A 21,211-nucleotide genomic window follows, 5' to 3' on the forward strand; every position below is an offset into this window, starting at 1 on the left:
TTTTTCCAAGGACATGTTCTGCTTTATTTTGATGCTGGGTGTATATTTCATAAAAGTAATTTGATTTAAAAACAGTTGACTTGCAGACAGCTGCTGTCACCTAAGTATCTCAAATAAGTGCACTCCTAATACTTAGTCAGAAAATGACACCTAGCTCTTCAATGATTCTGCATAATGCTTCCTTCAGTTATATATGGAAAGGGATTGGGAAACAGTAATCCTTTCCTCATTTTAATTTTTTTTTTAACCTCCTGGTTTTAACCTTCTTACTTTTAGGCTGTTGGTATTTTTCTCCTCCACTTAAACTGAGGTTTGTTTGAGCCTTACACTAGTCTAGAGGGGATTTTTAAGTTTGGCAGATTGAAGGTGCTTTGATACCTTTGGAATGTCCCAGCATGTCAATTTAAGACTTCCAGGTGACACTTTGGTTAATGGTGGGCATAGTTCTTTGGTGGGAGCTTTTTGCTCAGTTCAGCTGAAAGCAAGGGAGCTCAAAAACCAGTAAGAGCTGGATGGACTCTCTCTCTGTCAGCTTAACATGGTGTTTATAGCAAAATCATTTCAGGCAGAAATGCATGTGGTTTCAAACACTGTTTTCAGCTTTAAATAAAATAAAACAAAAGAAAATAAAATAATTTTTTTAAAGCAGTAATTTCAAAGGAAAAGGTTCTTTATCAAGACATGGTTACAGCCTTCTTATTTCTGCTAAGCTTGCAATGCAGGTGTGTAAGTATTGACAAACCAACCTTAAGCCACAAATAAGACTAAAGGTGACCCAAAACACAGACAGTGGCACTGCCACCAGCTTGTCATTCTCGACTCCATCACCACTTCTGGATCTAGAAATCCATTCTGGCAAACACAGCAGGCTCACTCCCTCCTCTGTCAGGTGCTTGCATGCATTTATTTATTTAGACCACACACTTTGCTTTTTATGCTTTTTTATAATTTAAAATACAGAGACATACTGCTGATGGTATCCTAGAAGGTCAGGTGTGCATGAGAAGAGGCAAACACCAGAATAAAGAAAAACAACGTTTAAAAGGTATAGGCAAAAATTCTTTAAAATATTTGAGGTTCCAATTGCCAGTAAAATGGCTGTTCATTAACTGTGACACTTTGTACAGATATAAAATAGAAGCTATTTTTATTTAAGAGCTAACAATGAATGCTTCCTAAATCAACAGTGGAGAATTAAATGGGGAGAACAAAGGAAAAACCTGTGGGAAGAGACATTCCTATCAGGTGCAAGATAATTACTAAGTCTTTCACAAGACACATCATTTCTAGGTACATTTTGAAGACAGATGTTAGCCAAGAGAAAAAAAATTCCTGCTTACCATGGAAGCATACATGATTTCAAAATAAAACTTTTTTCTTTGTCAAAGGTAACCAAATAAATGAGATTTCAAAGCAGCAGCTGTGAATGCTGACAGGTATGACTCAGTTGCATACAGAAACAGGAGTATACAACATTTGGGGTGACACTGTCTGGAAATGGTCCTGGCCCTAACTTGCATCTCACAATAATCTAGCTGAGGTTTTAATTTTTAAGACAGACTATTTCAAAATTTTAAAAGCACCTTTGTATTGGAAGAAAGCCCCCCACGGCTGGAACTCTTCTGATAAAGAACTTTTTAAGGGCATTTCTGTGAAAAGGGATCTTCCTTCCCACTTCTCAAAATTTGCATGAGGACATTGTATTTTTCCTTTAACTCCAATTCTACTAAAAAGGCAGGCAGAGTAGATGAATTTCAGTTTCTGAAATGGCTGGTTCCAGAGTGCTGCTCCACCATCCCTGGCTGTTCTTGTGGAGGGAAACAAGACTCTCCAGCTGATTCTTACCTTGGCCTGGTGCTGGAATGGGAGTTAAGAGCAGGGGATGGCGAGGTGCAGGGGGAAAGGACAAAGGTTGCAGGGACAAAGCGGGGGACAAAGGGTACCCCATCTTCTTGAGTTCAAAAGAAACTCTGCAGGGGAATTCCTCCTGGAGAATCCTGATCCAGGCATGATCTTCTGTGATGCCTCATAAAATCAGCTATGTCTTAAAGTCTACTCACTCCCAGAGTTCAGGAGCTGTTACCCCTTTTCTTCTCAAGAGCTTTCATTAGGTCAGACATGAAATCTGCTTGCTTGCCTCCCCCTGTAATCAGAGGTGGCCCTGCTGACTGTGGCTCTCCACCTTGTCCTGTGTTTTCCAGCCTTTTGGGAGGAAGTGGTACAGGTTTCTTCACTGGAAGTGGTGGTGGCTTATTGGAGACAGGTGGAGGTGGAGGGGGTAATGGCACATCTCCATTAGTGCTGCTGGACACTGGTGGTGGTGGAGGCACAAAATCAGGAGGTGGTTCACAGAAATCAGATGGTGGTGGTGGAGGAGGAAAATCAATCTTCAGTGTAGGTGGTGGTGCTGGAAAGCTCTCTGGATCTGTTAGGAAAATGCCACTGTCTCGTATCACCTTGGAGGGTAGAACTGGCGAAGAAGAAATAGCAGATGAACGCCTTTCAGGTGGAGGAGGAGGCTGCAGTGAGGTCCTCTTACTCTGGATTTTCTGCCTCAGCAACGGTTGTGCCTGGCCAGGTGCACTGGCATTATTTGTTTCAGCCTTTAATAAGCAGAAAAATAAAAGGACAGGCACAGTAAGTAAACGTGTAAACTAATGCCACTGCCTAAGAACATAAAAAGATGTGAAAATACATGAGTATAGTAGACAGAGAAATTAGGTGGAGTACATTTTGGCTGAAACATGAAGAGTATTTTGTTTTCTTTCTGAAGCTGCCCATAGAGGTTTTGACAGTGGAACCCTCCCTGTTGACAGTATTCATAGTGCTGCTTTGAATCTGTCCACAAAAGAAGATGGTCTTAAAATTTCAAGTAATTGCAGTTAGTAAGACTAACACCATGGAAGTATCTTTCGGATTCATTGTCCTTGTGCCTGGAAGAAATGATCTTTGAATACTGACCACCTCTCTTGGACTCCTCTTTCCTTCAGGGCCTTCTCCCATGGGATTCTTCCAAGAAGATCCCTAAAGATGTTAAAGTTTAGACTCCCTGGAGTCCTGGAGTTTGAAATCTGTCTCTCTGTCCTGCTACCTCTTCCTTCAATACTGAACTCCACAGTCTCGTGGTCTCTGCAGCCAAGGCTGCCCCAAGCGCTGCATGTCCAGCAAGGCCTTCCCTGTTTGTTAGTCTAAGGTCGGGCAGCCCAGCATTCCTTGTGGGATCCTTCACTACCTGGGACAGAAATTGTCATCAGTGCTTTCCAGGAACCTCCTGCACTGCTTGTGCTTTGCTGTTTTGCTTCTCCAGAAGATGTCAGGGCAGTTAAAGCCCCCCAAGAACCAGGGCCTGTGACTGTGGGGCTGCTTCCAGCTGCCTGCAGAAGGCCTCATCCACTCCCTCCTTCTGATCGGGCGGCCTGTGGCGAACACCCACAATGGTGTCACCCTTCCTAGCCTGCCCTTTTATCCTCACCAGGGCAGAGCTCGGCACACTCCAAGTGTTGCTTCACATCGAGTGCAACTCCACCACTGCACTTTCCTGGTCTGTCTCTGCTAAACAGCCTGTGGCCCTTCATGACAACACTGCAGTCACGGGAGCTCTCCCGCCATGTCCATAATTGCAATGGGATCAAAGCCCAATGGCTGCACACAGATCTCTTGTTCCTCCTGTTTGCTGCTTCTAGAGAAAAGTGCTCTGCACCCCTGCAGCATTAATTCTAGCATGAGCTAATTATAACCTGTGCCTCCTCTTCCTCACTCCTTGCCTATGAACATGGAAGTAAATGAGACAGAGGAGGAGGGAACCAGTGGCTGAGTTCTCAGAATGTGATCTGGTCCAGAGGAAGTAAGGTTCACAACAGAGAAACATGAGGAACTCAAAGACAGAAACAAGAAGTGTAGAACATGTGATGCTGGTGACAGGAAAATCATAGGAATTTAATCTCATTTGTCCTGTGCACTTCAAACATTATGAAGAGATTGAATGATGAACTGCAAACAAATGCACACCTTTTTTCTGTATAATGCTCTTGAGGTTCTTTTACTGTACTCTTTGATATTTTTATAGCCAGACTTGGTGCAATTACATTAAATTTGGAGCTTAACAAGAAATACATTTAGAGCTGAAGGAAAACATGTAAGGTTTTCCCTTAGTTCTTCACAGTTTCTCCTTTCTTACACACTCATTTTTTTTTCCCAGCTGTGCAGTGTTCCCTACTGAAAACACTATTGTATGTCTTGAGTTTCTAAGGCAACACCTTTTTTTTTGGCAAAGACAGAACATGGCACCAAGGTTCTGGCAGCACACTTTGAGACTATCCCAGCAGGCACATTCCTGTTCCTGCTACATGAACTCATGGCTGCTTGTTCTGAAGAACAGAAGCAGTGGATGGCTGTGCCTTCACCTCCCATTGGAGGCTCCTGGTTCTGCACAGCACACACACTGTTTGCAGTGTGGGAGGCAGCCACCTTTCCCAGGGGCCAAATCATTCTCATTGGCACTTTGATGAGGAAGACAGTAAGTGAAGGAAAACAAACTTGGAAAACTCATTCACAGATGACATTTAGCTGTAGTAACTGCTCACTTGTGCCTCAGCTGTATCCACTTTATTCTGAGTGTCTGGAAGTTCTGCACTGGAACAATGGTCACTTTGGGGAATCTGTCCATTTGACTGAACAGTACCTGTGAGAAGGAGAGGAGTCAGAGGGAAGAGAGTGTTACGTTTTTGTGATATTAACCAGATCAGGGAATACCCAACTATAACAATTTCTTTACAACTTCCACAAGGAAACACTTGTTACAGAGTTTGTATACATAACTCAGTAAAATCTGTTTTTTACTTCAAGCTCATTTTGTGACTTTTCTTATTCAGTTTATTACTTAAGGAAAATAAAGTACCTTACATTAAAATCCATAAGCACCTCACATTAAAATACCTGTGTTTCATAACAGCATTTTGAAGTTTGCAGTGTGCTGTAGTATTACCAGTATTACTATATTCCCAGTTTTTATTGCCTTTTTTTTCTTTAGTTTAGGCTAAAGATGAAAAGTACCATAGTTTCATATTAACCAGTCATTACAGTGGGAAGTCTGAAATCCTACCAAGGGGCTGATCCACTTTCTTTAGTAAATGAGCTAAAACATCTCCCCAGCTCTGAAATATCTGCCCCATTTGGAATCATAAAGATCTGTGAACTTCACTGTGGTCTCAGATAGTGCAGATCTGAAAGCTGGCTGAGTTAAAGTTCTGCAAAACATCTGCCCACCATTTCTGCTTGTGCAAGGAATATGCATAAATAACCCAGTAATGTCAAATGGAGTAAATGAATGTGAGACCAAGGAACAAATTTACAAGTTTAATTATAAAAAAATCCTCTGCCCCTGTGTAGTTTGATGAGGATTAAATACTCTCCAGTTTAGTGCAGCACTTTTGAAAGCTCTGTGTGTCAAAGCAGTAGACAGAGTTTGGTGCCTAGAGACCTGCATTGGCAAATCTTAATGACTGCCTTAGCTTTATTATAATTTACAGCTCTGAGATCCAGTAAAGTTCCACTCCTGTACTTCTCAGATATTAGTGAACCCTTAGCTGTCTACAGCAACAACAGTGGCTTTAATCTTAACACATACTTTACTGATCAGCAAAGAGGTTCCAGGAATATGATAAGAAGTAGAATAAAGTATTTTTACTGCCATACCTGCAAATCCCATGACTGGCAGAGAAGAAAAACTCTGCAGTGTGCCTAATTTACTAAGGCTATTTAAGCTTCAAGGGATGACAGAAGGTGGTCTAACATGCTGAGGTTTTATACCTGTGCCTGCATATTGTTCAGCATATTTAATCCAAAGTACCATTCGGATCATTCAAACCATAATCTTGTATTTGTTTAAGGACTCACACGGAAGTCAGCAAAGAGATAAAACCAATCTTGTGGCTCTCCTTCCTTAGTGGAAGCAGATGAAAATCCCTGGGTTCTGTGGCCCAGAAGGGTTCTGCTCCCTAAAGTGGAGCAAGTTACTGTCTCACCTCCCTTTGTCTGCTGTTCATAGCAGAGCAAGAGTTTGGTTTTCACACTGCTTAAAGATGTTGCTGCCCTCAGTCATACTGAGATTTAACTAAATGAAGGAGAGCAGAGAGAGATCCACTCTATCTAGTGCAGGTATGGTATTCTACTTGGCAAAAATCATGCAACAGAAGGTTGGAACATGGTAATCTGTTTCCTCTTCTGTTAATGGACATCATAAACTATGCAAGACTTGAAAGTAACACTTCATACATCATCTCCTGCCAGCCAGCTAATGTACTCCCAGACAATATAGTATGTGAGCCCATACATTCTATTCTCAAGATTTATTTTTAATTTAAATTTTATAGTATTTTTACAAATTAATTTCTTCAACATTTTATAGTGAATTAGTATTTGTTTTAAGGAAAAAAAAAGGTAGTCCAAATAACGCAAAATATAGACACTCAAATGCAAAATATTTATCTTTGTAGTGATAAGTAACATCTGCATAAAGTGACATCTTCCATCTTTCAAACATCATGATACTGTGATGCATATCATGCAGGACCACTACATACACTGATTTTTTTAGTGTTCAAAGGCACACAGGCACAAAGCAAACAGGGAAACAACATAATTTGACTGAGGTGCACCTGGGACGCTTCAGAGCCACAGACTACACAGGTTGGGGTACATGTGAACATACCAGTGTTGGTTACAGCACTGTGTCCAGGGAATAATGGCTACATGGTAAGTGAGAATTTCACCTGCCTTCCTTGGCTGCCACTGAAGTTAACAGAGTACAGCCCTGCCCAGTTCACACAGGACTGTAGTTTTCTATAGCAGATTTTAGCCTGTACTGAAGTCAGCTCATACAAATGGCTATGGAGCCATCTGAAAACAGAAGTGAACATCCTTTGTTCCTTCTCCAAAACACAAACCAACAGCTGCTCACAGTTAGGCAGTTCTAGCAGCATAGTCAGGCCCCAGGCTTTATATAGGGCAGCTATGACAAGTGTAAGATACCCAGAATTACAGTGAATTGCCTCAGTTACAACACTAATGATCCTTCAGAGATAATTCCACAGAGACAGCATACATGACTAAAACCTTTCCAGGCTACTTAACCATTTAATGCAATCCATTAGTTAAAATGAGCAGATATTCTATGGAACACATGCAGGGCTCCTGGGTTCTAGTCAGGAGCTGAAGTCTCAGAGATGTATACACACCCTTATAGGGCCTCAGTCCTGCCCATATCCAGGACAGATGGCAGCACCAGCATTGGAGCACCCCGGCCAGACCCCTCTCTGCTGCTGCCAGCCCAATGTCCCAGAACTGCCAAACCTCACTCAAGTAAACTTCCTCCTGTCAAGGGTTGACACTGGTCAGATGCCAGGCACCCACAAAAGCTGCTCACTCCTCTCTGCAGTTGGACAGAGGAGAGAAATTTAACAAACAATTTGTGGGCTCAGAGAAGTGGGAGAGATCACTTACCAAATACCATCAAGGGCAAAACAGGCACAACTTAAGAGATACAAAGTGAATTTATTGCTAACAAAATCAGAGCAGGATAATGAGTAGAAAAACAAGCCCTTAAAAACACCTTTCCCCATCAGAAACCTCCCTGATCTCAAAACAGTCTGTTACTGGTCTCCCCACACCAGATGTGTATTTATTAACATGATTTGACTCCAAGGAACAGTAGGAAGACCACCTTGTATCTCCCATGTACTCAAAAAACATGAACTGAAGCCCTAGAAAGCTATTTGGGTTGTCTACATGAGAAGTCAGAGTATTAACTTCCAATAGTAATTTCAACTTTACCTGCCTTATGACAGTAAGTACTTGGCCAGCATGTCCATCCTAATAAAGCATATCTTAAGCATGTAAACTAGAAATAGTCATGCAAATTACAGCTACTATCATGCACTGTTGTACTGGTATCATTATTAGATCAGTAACAGCAGCATGATGGAGGTACTGGAAAAGTAAGGTTAGAAAATAACACAGTCCTTTCTTACTTGTGTCCTAACACCCACATTGTTATCATGCAAATGAGTGAAAGGCTAGGACAGAGAGTGACTCACCCTTTCTATAATGATTTATCATCTTTTCTAATCTTTCCATAGTGATCAATCTCACAATATCCCACTCACCCCTTTTACTAATTGGAAGAAAAACTCCAATGCAGCCAGTGTAGAGATAGGCAAACAGAAATTTTCAGTATACAGACCATCAGTCTGCAAAATGTAGTGGAGGATAAAGGATTCAGATGCCAACAGAAAAATGCCTTATTAAATTGTGCAGATTTAAACTGATCTTCAGTGAATTGTCTTTGTATTCTCCAAGTTCTAACTGTAAAGTGAGAGCTTTGCTGCTACACTGGCCTGTCTATAAAATGACATCTTGCTGAATCCAGAGGACAATTTTCTGGACAAAGATTCAATGCAACACTGATGATAACAGAAAGGGGCAATAAATGTGACTTCACCTGCTGATGAGGATCCTGCAGGGGCAGCTGGCTCCACCACTTTTTGATTTGCCCACCGAGAGGCCAAGGCAGCTTTCTTCACTGCACATTTGTAATTGTCATAGAGTGTCTTGCCATACTGCAAAAGAATCAAAACAATAACATGAGCTTGACATTGGCTTGACATAGGCCAAGCATTCATTTTGCTTTTGGACAACTTTTCTGACCTTGTTTCTTTCTACCTAGTTTTGTTAGAAGGTGTCTTTCTAGAAGTAGTGTGCCTTTTATGTGTAGGGCCAGGAGGAAAGCACAATAAAACATATATCCCTGTGACCAGACAGTCCTACTGTTATCATTCTTACATGTCATTTCAGTACCAGTAAAATTCTGGAAACCTCGCTTTAAAATCAACTGTTCTCAGTATATTTTCCCAAGTATTACATTTTCAAACTGGAGACTTGAGACACTGAATCCCAGGCTCTAGAGCAAATAGCTCTGCCAGCATAAGACACAGCATAATTTTATGTTCACCCCACACCTTTGTTATATGCCACCCTCCAGCAGAACTGTCAGGAAAAAGCCCAAACTAACAGGTAAGAGGAGTAGGTCTATGTGGGAAAATACAGCCAATACCAAGGCTATGTATAGATCCATCTACCTTAATGTTTTGTACAAAGAAAAATGGGCTGTCAATTAGGAACAGAATGAGGCAGACAATTTGGGTAGGACTGTCTGAAAAATGTCACAACTGGACTGACCAGAGCTTGCACACTTTAGCTACAGCATGTTATTATTGAGCCAGACAACTGTGCAGTAAGTTTTATGAGTATATGAGTTTTATAGCTACTGAACTCACTCCTGTGTTAATAGGAAAAACATACTGATAGCTAAGGCACAGGGACATTCAGAAAATCCATCCTCATCATGCACTTCTGATCTTTGTTTCTGTGGTAAAATTAACATGAATGTCCATTCTTGTCACAGCATTTCCAGCTGAGGTGATGACAGTCAGCAACCTCAGGAAGACCTGCTTTTACAGAAAATATATTACAGTAAATTTGCTTTTTATCTCACCTTGGCAATTCTTATTCCTGTTACCCACTGATGCAGGGTTGCTTTATCATCACAGCACAAATACTTGATATATTGTGACTCCTTCTGAATCTGGGGGTGCTGAAAGATATTAATTTATAAAATAAGACAAACACAGAAATTAAATCACTATATGAAAGTCTTAAGGAACCACACAATGACCCTGTGAAAACACATCATGAAGGTGATTTGAACAAAAAAAGGCAGCAAAAACAGAGTGTAAGAAAATATAAAAAATATGGTGATTATGAACAATACACGAGTTCCCACTGGCAGCTTTTGCTTGAAATCATTTAAATGTATTGTAATGTGAGTTCAGAAATGTAACAGTGATCTAGAGTTCAATGAAATCTATAATTGTTCTGGTTCAGGGTCTAACACTCAATGTACTAACACTGAAGAAAGTCTGTTTCTCATTTCTCATTTTGTGGTTTGCCATACATGAGGCACTTAGACTGAACATTGAACATGATTGGTTTTCAAAGACTATGTTAAATTTGTTTAAGTATAAACTTACAGCTCAGGCATATTTTTCCTCCTGACTGACTGCTTTTCTTTGGGCTCAATTCTAGCTTTCTTCTTATATATTTTTATTCTTCTTTACTCTTGCTGTTTTTGCAAAAATTATGTATAAAACTGCTGTATGTTCTGGACAGAGGATCATTCAAAATCCAGCACCATCAGAAATACTCTTTTTCATTTGTTTGTACCAGAAACCCCTACAATTTTTAAAACATTTTTTTTCATTTTAGACAAAATTTAGGATCTCTTTCCTTTACTGACCAAGGTAGTATGGATATGTGTTGACATATCTTTGCAACTCAACAACCATCAAAATGCCAGAGTTCCTACTTGCCTAGGACTGAACATTCTCTTTAAGACTCTGAAGGAATTTGGTTTCCCTGCTAAAGCAGAAAAGGATGAAAGTCTTTAGTAACTTGGATGGAATGACATACTGCCATCTCCTGATATGCAAAGGAAAGAGTGGACCCAAAGGAAAAACACTTCATTATCCCTTATTTATATGTTCATTTCTATCTATATTCTTAAAAATTCTAAGTGCACAGTTAGTGAAATATTGTGAATGCACAAAGAATAGATAAATATGCTCCAAGGATTTGCTCTTTTCAGCCTGTGCAGTTAAAAATTCAAAGCCCACCTCCATCTAGCAAGGACACTGGGTTTAGAGGTGTCATTAAGTCCCCAAAGCAGAGCAGTGCTGCACACAGGGAACTCAGCAAGGTCCCTCCCAGCACAGAGCACTGCCAGCCTCTGGCTCATGCAGGTGCCACCTCCTCACAAATTGCTGCTGCTGGCTGGGATGTCCTGCTGCAGAGCCAAGCCTGCCCACAGCTGGGTGACCCAAAAGCAGGGCCAAACACAGCAGACTTGCTCCTCAGCCTCGTGTCCCTTGCTCACCTGCAGACACCAGGCTTCCCTTGCTTGTCCTGACCCAGCTGCTCAGGAGGCCACATTCTGATTAAAAAAAAAACAAACCCAAAAAACGGAACTGGTCTGGGTTAAATATAACCCATTTCATCATTCTGTAGCTTTAGTTTTTGGTTTTTAAACCCAGCAGCCCACAGCATGACCTCACACAGGGCAAAGGAATAAGGAACATTGTGGCTTGGGGAGAGAAAGAGTAGCAAGGGATGGAGGATCACTATTGCTGCCAAAGCCCTGTATCATCAAATTATGGAGTGAGAGGGAACATACCATGGAGATAACAGTGAGGAAGAGAAAAAACAAATGGATATTACCCTTACTACTACTTGTAACCTTGTTACAAGTCCCTGCAAGTTTGCACTCCCCTGCTCACACAGGTCCCACTCTGCAAACACAGAGCTGGCCATGTCCCCTGGACAATGAATATGCTGAGTCTGCTTCTGACTCTGGAAGTGCCCGTGGCTGCCTCATTCCATCACCTTGCTCTGAGGCACTCCCATCTTGAGAGCAAGGAACAGCTCCCAGTGCAAGCCCAGAGGTGCCAGCTCACTGCCACCTCGTGCCTTAACTGCAGAGCAGGGGCTGTGCCCACCTTGTGAAACCTTCCCCCACCTGGTACCCCACACATGACCCCTTTCCACAGCCCAGCGTACAGGGCTGTATCTTGTTTTTATACACCTCTGCCACGTATCAAACAAGGCAGTAACCAGGGCCCTGGACAAAGAGCCTGCTCCAGCTCCCAGCATCTGCCTGTCCTTGTCTCCCAGAGCCTCAGAGAGCCTGAATGCTGCTCAGAGTAGGCTCTGGTAGCACAAGACATGGCTGGGACACAATGCCCAAAAATCCTTGTTTCCTTCCACTATTTTTCCATTACGTGACCAAACACTGAAAATCAGAGAATTCAGCCTGAATGGTACCTTTATAAGGGAACTGTAAGCAGGCACTTTTCTGTGTGACAGAGTACATCCCATATACCTGGGTTATGTTATCACCAATGGAGACAAAAGAACCAGGAGGTGCAAATACACTGAAACTCTTGTAAAGTCAGTTCTTCAGGCGCTTCTCAACCAGCAACCAGCATTTTTGCTTTAGTGTGTAAGGTCCTACTGAGCCCAACAGATGGCACCCAAACCTTTAAAAAAGGAAAAAAGGGAGCTTTTCCTTCCCCTTCATTTCATGGCAAGAAATCCATTGCATCTACATATTCCCCCCCATTTTTAAACACCACACCTACCAGAGTGTATTTTTATTACAAGCAAAAATAGAAGGCTTCCATAATTTAAAAAATGGTTCATGCAGACACCTGGAAGAATGTCCACACTGCATAACAAGGCAGAGGAGGTCAAGGCCTAGAGCAAGCAAGGTGATGGTGCTGCACATGCACACAGCCCTGCCACGGGGATCTGCTTCTGGGGTGCTCAGGAGAGGCTGCTGCAGCCCTCTCCCCTGGGGCACCCTATGGAAACACCAGTTCCACAAGAACACCTCTACTGTGTCAGATCAAAGGTCCCTGAACCCAGTACCTGGACTCTGAGAGTGGCCAGGAATGGGGCAAGAGGAAGTACAAGATAAGCATATATGATACTTCCTTCTCTGTAGCTCTCTGTCTGCAATGATCTTTGGTGGTTTTCTGAGAATCACGGGGTTTCTCCATAAATAGCTCTCTTCCATGTACTTCTTCAGCTTTTATTGAGCACAAAGAGAGTTCTGGCATCCACAACACCTTTTAGCAACAACTTTATCAAGTTTGTCACACACTCTATGAAGAACCACCCCCTCCTCTGAACCTGACTGCCATTAGCTTTGTGTAATATTCTTGTTTTGGAAGAGACACTGAATGTCTGACCCCTAGCCAGACCTTTCCATGCCACTCCTGAGCCTAGAGATCCTCATCATACCCTTTCTAGCCCACAAGCTTCTAGTCTCTTCAGTCATTCTTCAAATCAAAGTAATTTCTTACCTTTGCTTATCCTTATTGCCCCTGCTTGATATTTTACAAGTTTATTATATATTCTCTTTGACATGAGAGGATCGGAACTGCACAGGTGAACAGAAACCATGAACTTGTGCCCTGTAAGGCAACATTTGCTGTTTTATCATCTGTGTCTTTCCTAATAATTCCTAATCCTTGATTTATATATCTGACAACTACTGAGCACTGAACCTCAGCCTCAAAATGGCCTTCCAGAATTGCTCAGTCTGCCCTTTCCTCGATGATTTGAATAATATAATATCATCAGCAAATTTCCTCAACTCACTCCTTACCCTGCCCATGAATATTTTCAGACTGTGGGGGGTCTCACAATCCTGAGAAATTGAGGGGGAATAGTCAGGGAACAAGGTGACAGTGTCCCTTGCTGGATAACATGTGAGTTACTCACTGGCTACCCTTTACCCTGTCATTTGCTGGCTATTGTCTCCAGCAGGCAATCCATCTCAACTACTGATATTCACCAGTGGGACCTATTCCAAATTGCCCCAATCAGTTCCTTGATTGAATTACTCCAATCAGCAACTGTGATTGAGTGCACAGTCACAAATATGTGCTGTCAATTAGGGACCAAACTAGCAGGCTGCTGAACCTCCAGCTCTGAGAAGGAAGGTCAGACACCTCAGAGCCATGCAGGCACCCTGTATAATCTCTTTGTCACAGCTGAGAACTGTAATGCATCTCATTTTCCCAGAAGCAGCAGCAGCACTGGCTCTTTTTACATGTAACTTTATCAATGACACATAAAGATTAACTCATTACTGGATCCACAGACCACTGAGGTCAACTGGAAATATCCGTCTCATCTCACAAGAGCTTTGGATCAGGTCTAAGAGAACTGTTCCGGGCAGCAGCTGTCTGCAAGGCCAGACCACAGGAACAAACACCAGCAGCACCACTAAGCTTAGCCCTGAAAATTCCTAACCCATACAAGATTATTAGTAACTGGCTCAGATGGAGACATTTGGCTTCTTGTGGTTTTTAGATGCATGAAGCTTGCCACTTTAGGTAGGAAGGTAAAATGTTTCAGCCGAAGATTGTCACAGCCCACCCACCCCACCATTTGCTCGCTTGGAGGAACTGTATCATAGTGGAATTGCTTTGGCAGTACAATGGCAGAAGTCTCAGCTCTCAATGCTGACCTTTAAAAGCTCAATTTTCCACTTAAAGCTTCACACAAAATCTACTACATAGTGCATTAAAATGGTAACTCAGAATAAGCAATCTGAAGAAGAACCTAGGCAACTGGAAGTGCCTGGAAATGCTGACTTGGTATGAAGAGCCCTAAACAATTCTACGATTCTGTGTGGACCAATTTCCTCCTTTCACAGCTCCTGTGTCTCAGGAGAATGTTTAGTCCAGCACACAGACATAAACAGCTGTAGTCTGGTTTTACTGAACTAGATTCAGAGTCTGTGTAATAACTTGTCTGTGACACCACAGAGGTCAACAACATCAATAACAGCCATATGAGAAATACTGCAGAAAACCACTAACCAGTATGTCACACCTCATACACAGATAACTTATTTTGCTATAGGGTGCATACCATGTCTTTAAAGGATCATTAAAATCATCTGACAGCAAAGTGAAAACATCTCTGGAAGGTTTAGCACCTTTGCCTATGAAATATGCAGCACCAAAATGTATTATGAAAGACAACTGCTTAAACAGTAACAACTCTAGAAGTTATAGTTTAAAAGAAAAGTGGAAATATGCAAGTAGAAAGGCTCTCCAGAATTTTTCTCAAATTAAAAAAAAATGAATAGTGTTTTGAAATAATGTGGACTATAGTGAACTTTCATCTTTCAATGTCAAAACTTTTAATAATGATGAATTAGTCACATCATTGAGCCTGATTTTGTAGGTACTAACATCTGAGCATCTCAAACATCAGGCTGCAAAAGGATGTGCCATATTTCACCCAGAAAAGCACTGAAGAGGCTTGGAACAGAACCTAGCATTCTCCCCTGTCCCATTGTCTCTTCTGTAAGTATCAACTGCCTGGAGATGAAAAAAGCAGAAGCACTCAAATATAAAGTTTGTTTTCTGAAGAGGTTTAAAAAAATATTTGTCCACAGATAGCATTTTCAGATATAAAGTAGACTCTTTGCCTAAGGAAAAAAAGATAAAACACATTGAAAACTTGAAGAAATGGGAACTGAATGATGTGGTTTCTGTGGTGTCTGCCAAAACAAATGACTGAAGGCCATGTGTGCATGAAATTGGAGATTATCCCAATAAAATGTTCTTCTGAGTTGCCTTCTTCCAACACTGAAGATGAAAAGTAAACTGAAGTTATTCAGGCATCTCATTGCATTCCTTTCCCCAAAATATATGGATCATTGCTCAGTCTCTGAGGCAGAAACAATAGCCAGAAGCATAAAGAGTGACTAACTTTGGATCACAAGCTTTGGCTTTTGGCTGAATTTTCACAAAATGCTCAATGCTTTTGGATACCTTAACTACTACCAATGAACTTGTGCTGTGTTGAACTAGTTTCCCTGAAAAGCTGAGACTCCTTTGGCTCCCATGGCTGGAAGTAGAATTAATAGTCATTACCTTTCAAAAGTCACATTGAAATGGTTCAGATTTGCAATCTAATATTTATCATGGTCAAATTCAGATGCTATGGCACCCCTTGCATGAAGATGATCACACTTAACTGATCTCTTGAAGATGTGTGAGCTCTAGTATAAAAGAGTAATTGCTCTGTTATTAAGGAAATTATTCTTTTGACCTATATTTCTCTAATGACCTGAGGCAAAAATTTTAGGTCATTAAAATATATATATAATAGCCATTGTAACCAAAGAGGTCTGCTTTCTGCAGGAAGTAATATTTTCCAAAGCTATCATATTCAATTTCTCCCTGTCCATTCTCTGTCCTTATTCTCCCTGCTGTTTATACATTAATCTGGCAAAACTGTGCATGTACATAACTGTAACCCCACATACCTGAAAGTGTTCTGCAATAAAAAGTGTTTCTACTTCTGCTTTCTCAGTTAATCCAGCAATGAATTTACTCTGAAACACTTATCTGAAGCACTCATACCAAAACAATTTCCACATCTTTCACATTAAAAAAAAAATTAATCTCCTGCTTTCTATCTTTGTTTCATGCACTAGCCATTTGTTCTACATAGTTGTTATTCCTAGTGTTTTCTATCTCAAACACTCTAATTCTGACCTTCTACCTTTTTAACTGTCTTTGTGTTGAATGCATTATGTTCATGACTCAGCCTGCACAGAGCATACAGGGTGTGAGGGAGGAGGGAATCAGGAAAGAAGCAGCTAAATGCCAAATCACCTGCTAAAATGATGCTGCTATTGCAAACAAGCTATTATTTTTGAAAACTTACTTTCAAAATTCTTTGAACAATTAGAATTCTTTTTTAAAATAATGGTGTCAAATGATGCCAGGAAAACTTAACTGTTTTGATTGCACAGGAAAATGTACCCAGCTGTAGAAATAGAGGATGATTTCCCTTTGTCTCAGTTTATCCCCAGGAAACCAATTTTTTTCATCCTAGATTAATTCAGCATTATGCACCATTACCTTCAGATTACTCAAGCATAACCAGCATCAATAAACTATAATTAAATCCACTCTTTGTCACAGGCACATCAGACTGACTAAACCAGCAAATTTGCATATAGATTACCTTGCTATTTGTCTGCTTTGAAAGATTTTTCAACATGGTGTGACAAAATCAGCTCCTGGATGAGCAGGCGTGAGCATGCACACACAGAGACAATCCACAAAATGAACATTAGTCACCATTTCTGCTCAGTGTAATAGATGCTGTAGCTAGCATGATGGGCAGATCCCTTCCTTTCTGGTGAAATGCCTTATTTTTGTGGGCTTTCAGTTTCAGAATATAAAATAAATAATTAAAGGTCTCATTTACTTCCACAGCAATTCCCATATAACGTGAGATGGCGAATGAGAAAATTTGCAGGGAATCTAGATGTAAAACCACACATTTGTAAATGCAAAGGTGGTTCTGAGGAACTAAACCATTCCTGCTTGCTGTGTGCTGTGTATGAATATATTTTTGCTGGAAAGGAGAGAGAATTTTGTTCCCTCACCACTGCTCTCCCAGGGGTGGCCAGCACCCTGTGCAGGGTGGCACAGAGAGCTGTGCTGTGATCCTCTCCTGCCTCCTCTGCTGGGAACAGAGTGACAAATCCAAACTTGAGAGATGCAGGTTTGAATGTGGGTCTTTTTTCAAACTTGGCTGACCTTTCCTTTCCTCTTCTCTGCATATGGAGATCTCCATTAGGAAAAGACTCACTTTATCTGACGTCAAAGAGAAGGGTGGGATCTTTAAATTTATGAAAGCATTAAACAGGCTGAGCACAAAATAGGGAGAATCTACATATTTACAAGAGCAGATGTCCGAAAACTATTTCTTATACTCAGAGGCTCTGTTTTCAATATTCTGAGAGTTCTTTGTGTTGTTCCTGGATTTTGAAATGTGGGACTTCCTTTGAGGGAGGAAGGTTTGTTTAGCAGTGGTACAGAACAAGTGCACTGAAGAAGTTTAAAGCTCAGCACAGACCAAATAGCCACTGGGAAATAAAGCACAGTTCATTTATAGTTGCCCCAAAGCCTTAGGATTCCTGAAAGCCAACTCCACTGGGGGCTCTGTGCCAGGCTGCAGCCTTGCCCTCAGGACCCAGGCACATCAGTCCTGCTCTGCTGCACACACAGAGCTCAAGGTGGCCTTGCTCTCCCCTCCAAAGGAGAAGGAGCCAACTGTGCTCCTTCTGGTTGGTCACAGCTGGGCTTTCTGCTGCCTGATATGGGGAAGTAGCTGCTTTGTTCTGTTACTGCAGCTGTCTCCTGAATCATCCTGAAAGGAAACTTCTGAATAAGCTCAGCAAAATGTTCCCTCTTTTGCTAGTAAACACTGTGATGTTTAATTGCTTCTGGCACCCCACCCTTTTGCCCATTATTTCCTCAGTGTCTTGATTATTAACAAATAAGCAAAGCCCATCCCATTTTTGTGCTGAGGTATAGTAGAGTGGGGTGCTGACATAATGGGAACAAATGATCCACAAGGAGCACACACAACACATCCTGCTTCTCTAGTTGTAAGAGGAATATCCAGATAAGAATACTTACATTTGAGCTAGTTTAGGTGCAGCTCCAATATCCCAGGCTGCAAAACCCACCACAGCTTCAGGCTAAGTATCAGAGTAACCTGCCCATGATGTGCATGATCTTGTTGCTACACTAATACCAGCACCCAAGCATAACCCGGGTATGATCACTGAAGTTGAAATGAAACACCTAGATTATACAAGAAACAGGACAGAGGGAGCAGCTCTGGATGGTGACTGGGTGCATGTCAGTTGGGACAGGCACTGTGACTAAAAGCTCACTGTCTCTGCAAGCCCCATACCTGACTGCAGCCAAGGACAAGAAACTGGAGAAAAGGCCCACATCCCATTTAGAGAGATCAAAGGGAAGCAACAGTCAAAGAAATGTCATGAAGACTTTGAGGCAACACCCATATTATTCAAGGCTGTGCCAGTCAACCTGAAAAATCTCGTTCTGGCTAAAACCAGGTCACCAGGACTGTGGTTAACATTAGTTACAGTGTTTGCACTCTCTTTGCATTCCTGGCAATGCCTGGAACATAGATGTAAAAATGGCAAGAATGCTCTGCTCACTCTTAAAATTTTTCCTGAGTGCTCTTCCCTCCATAAAGACACAGCATAAAGATGACCAAGACTGGAGGTGGGGGGGGGGAAGTAAATGCTTTCTCTTTTCTCCCTGCTAATGTGAGACAAGACCTTCAAAGCAGGAACAAATACTATAAATATACATACAATATTAGTTTAGGAGGCTCATCATACAACTGGGGACAGGAGGAAAAGAAAGAACACTCCTTCAAGTATTAGGCCATATTCAACTCCAAACCAGCCTACCTTACTGACCATTTGCTGCCATTTGTATGAACAAAGGGCATGTCCCTGTTTTTGAAGTAAAGATGCCAATAGCTTAACCACTGAGAAATTAATATGGTACTCTTTCAACTCAGTTTTCAAAGCTAGGAAAATATAGTTCTGAATTCAGCAGGATTTTCCACCCAGCACAGAAGCAAGGTACTGCTGAAGCTTTTACACCCTTGCATTTCTCCTGTACTATAAAGTACAAGCTCTTGCCTCTGAGCTGGGCAGGTTCTTTTGTTATGTTTGAAACACAGCAGAGCAAGTAACTTGGCTGATGACTGCTCACTGTTTTGACATAGCAGTTCCTAAGGGGTCCTCAGATAGAAATTTTTAAATTCTTAAAATTTTTAAATTCTTTAAAAAATGTAGTGGCATGCTATTAAAAAACTTCCCAAGTGGCATTACAGCTTGCCAGAGCTAATAAAGGCTTCCAGACTCTTTTTTCCCCAAATATTTCCTTTGCTTTACAGCCACCTCAGTGAACAGCTAGCATGGGCTGTGGCTGCTACTCTTTCAGTTACCTTCCCCCACTTGTTAGACAGATAATCGTATCCTGCCCTCTGTGGCCAGGCACACATAGGGGAATGGAAGAGCTGTGAAAACACAGCAGAGCCTTGGCTGTGCAGAAATTTCCAACTGGCTTGGACTGAGCTGGGCATCCAAATTCCTCCAAAATTACCAGGCTTCCTGTACCATAAAAACAAATGTTTACCTATTAAATGCATTGTCTTTTCCTCACTGCACCTGTATGTGAGAGTACTGTTATTTTTTCTTGAGGACTTCATTTGCAAAATATGGCAGGATGAGAAATATCTCAAGAATGATGGTTTGTTTTCCTTTGACATGTCACGACAAGTGTCTCTCAGCAAGAGAGATTTTCTTCTGGGAGACTTACAGATCAAACCAGACAGGACAAAAATGTGACTAAGTGTGATAAATGGCTCAGTGTTACCATCCACACACTTCTGTGTCACCAAGGATCCAATCAAAGAGACTGACATTTAACTTTGCTCTTTCCCTCGGCCCACAGATCTCAAGATGTATTACATCCTCAGCTCCAGCCTCCAAAGGTAAGCCAAGGATATGAGAGAACTAATTTCAGCAGCATGGCTTTAAAAAGTAGAATTAATACTCTATTTATATATAGAATTCAAATTGATGTACAGAAACTATAATAAATATTAAACTCTTCACCACCCTCAGAAAGCCACACTAAGTGGGAGACTTTCAGTTCTGAAACAACAGAAATATGAAGACATCAGTATTTGCCTGTACCTCCTGACCAACTCCAGCACTGCAAGTCATCTGTTAAAAAAAGCCAAGTCTGAAACTGAGCGGATAAAGAATCTACCCAATGATGATTTGTAGTAATTAAAAGGAAGAACAAGCACTGTAACATAATCTATTCATCACTAAGTTACATTGTTCAGAAATAATTATTGATACAATGTTTTTTCTAGTGTACTGCAAACACATTTCAGAAGCATCAGAGCAAACACAATTTGCTAAGTAGGTTTCATACATTTATAAACCTATCAGACACGAAGTTTTCCTGTGTAAGCTTTTGATCTTGTTCTTCCCATTTCTCATTGAAGGTACAGCACTAACATCACACATGAGATAAAGCAAGAATTTCAGTTGAGGTGTGATTTTTTGCTAGTGTAAGTAGCATACCTCTTTTCAGAAAAGATGGCAGTAAGTCCAGAAAGTTCACCTAACTATTATGAACAGTTAAACACATTGCTACATGCATTCAAAAATCATGCTTTTATTTTCACGTGAACAGGATGTGAATAACTGTTATTAAATTAGTCGGATATTTCTTAGACCAGTCATCTGTTTAGAAAATCAATTTCCTCTTTTTTTTAACATCAGCTCCCTTTCCCCTTTTTTCATAAAAGGTTGTACTTTTCAGAAGCAATGCTTACCTGTTAACTTCTGAAAGCTCACCTGTGTCTCTTGTAGAGTGTTTTGTGTAGGACTGTAGTACTAAAACTGTTCATCTGTGTTAATTAGATACATCTGTTTTAGAAAATAAGTCTGTGTCTATAAACCACTTCTGCTTGGCCATAAGCAAATTAGGCTAGCAGACATTTTGGAACTGAATTAAAAAGTGCTTTAAGTGTGCGACTACAGCCAGAAATGTGGTACTGTAAGTACCACACTCTGATGTAAATATTTCCTGTACTTTTTTTTCTGAGATGGCAAGATACTGTGTTTTCTGACATTCTGTTCCCACTGCAC

General features: G+C 41.1%; 1 protein-coding gene across 1 annotated transcript in view; it reads right to left on the bottom strand.

The window, feature by feature from the left end:
• Positions 1 to 300: 300 nt before the first annotated feature.
• The window catches only part of APBB1IP (amyloid beta precursor protein binding family B member 1 interacting protein), a 66,911-nt gene continuing 46,000 nt past the window's right edge, over positions 301 to 21,211 (bottom strand). Inside the window, exons 11-14 of the mRNA XM_005480336.4 lie at positions 9,551 to 9,649; positions 8,498 to 8,615; positions 4,584 to 4,681; positions 301 to 2,603 (exon numbers count right to left, since the gene is read on the bottom strand). Of these exons, the coding sequence (XP_005480393.2) occupies positions 2,070 to 2,603; positions 4,584 to 4,681; positions 8,498 to 8,615; positions 9,551 to 9,649 (849 nt within the window). The 3' untranslated portion in view covers positions 301 to 2,069. The remainder of the gene's footprint in view (positions 2,604 to 4,583; positions 4,682 to 8,497; positions 8,616 to 9,550; positions 9,650 to 21,211) is intronic.

Source organism: Zonotrichia albicollis, chromosome 1 (assembly GCF_047830755.1).
Source record: "Zonotrichia albicollis isolate bZonAlb1 chromosome 1, bZonAlb1.hap1, whole genome shotgun sequence".
NCBI lineage: Eukaryota > Metazoa > Chordata > Aves > Passeriformes > Passerellidae > Zonotrichia > Zonotrichia albicollis.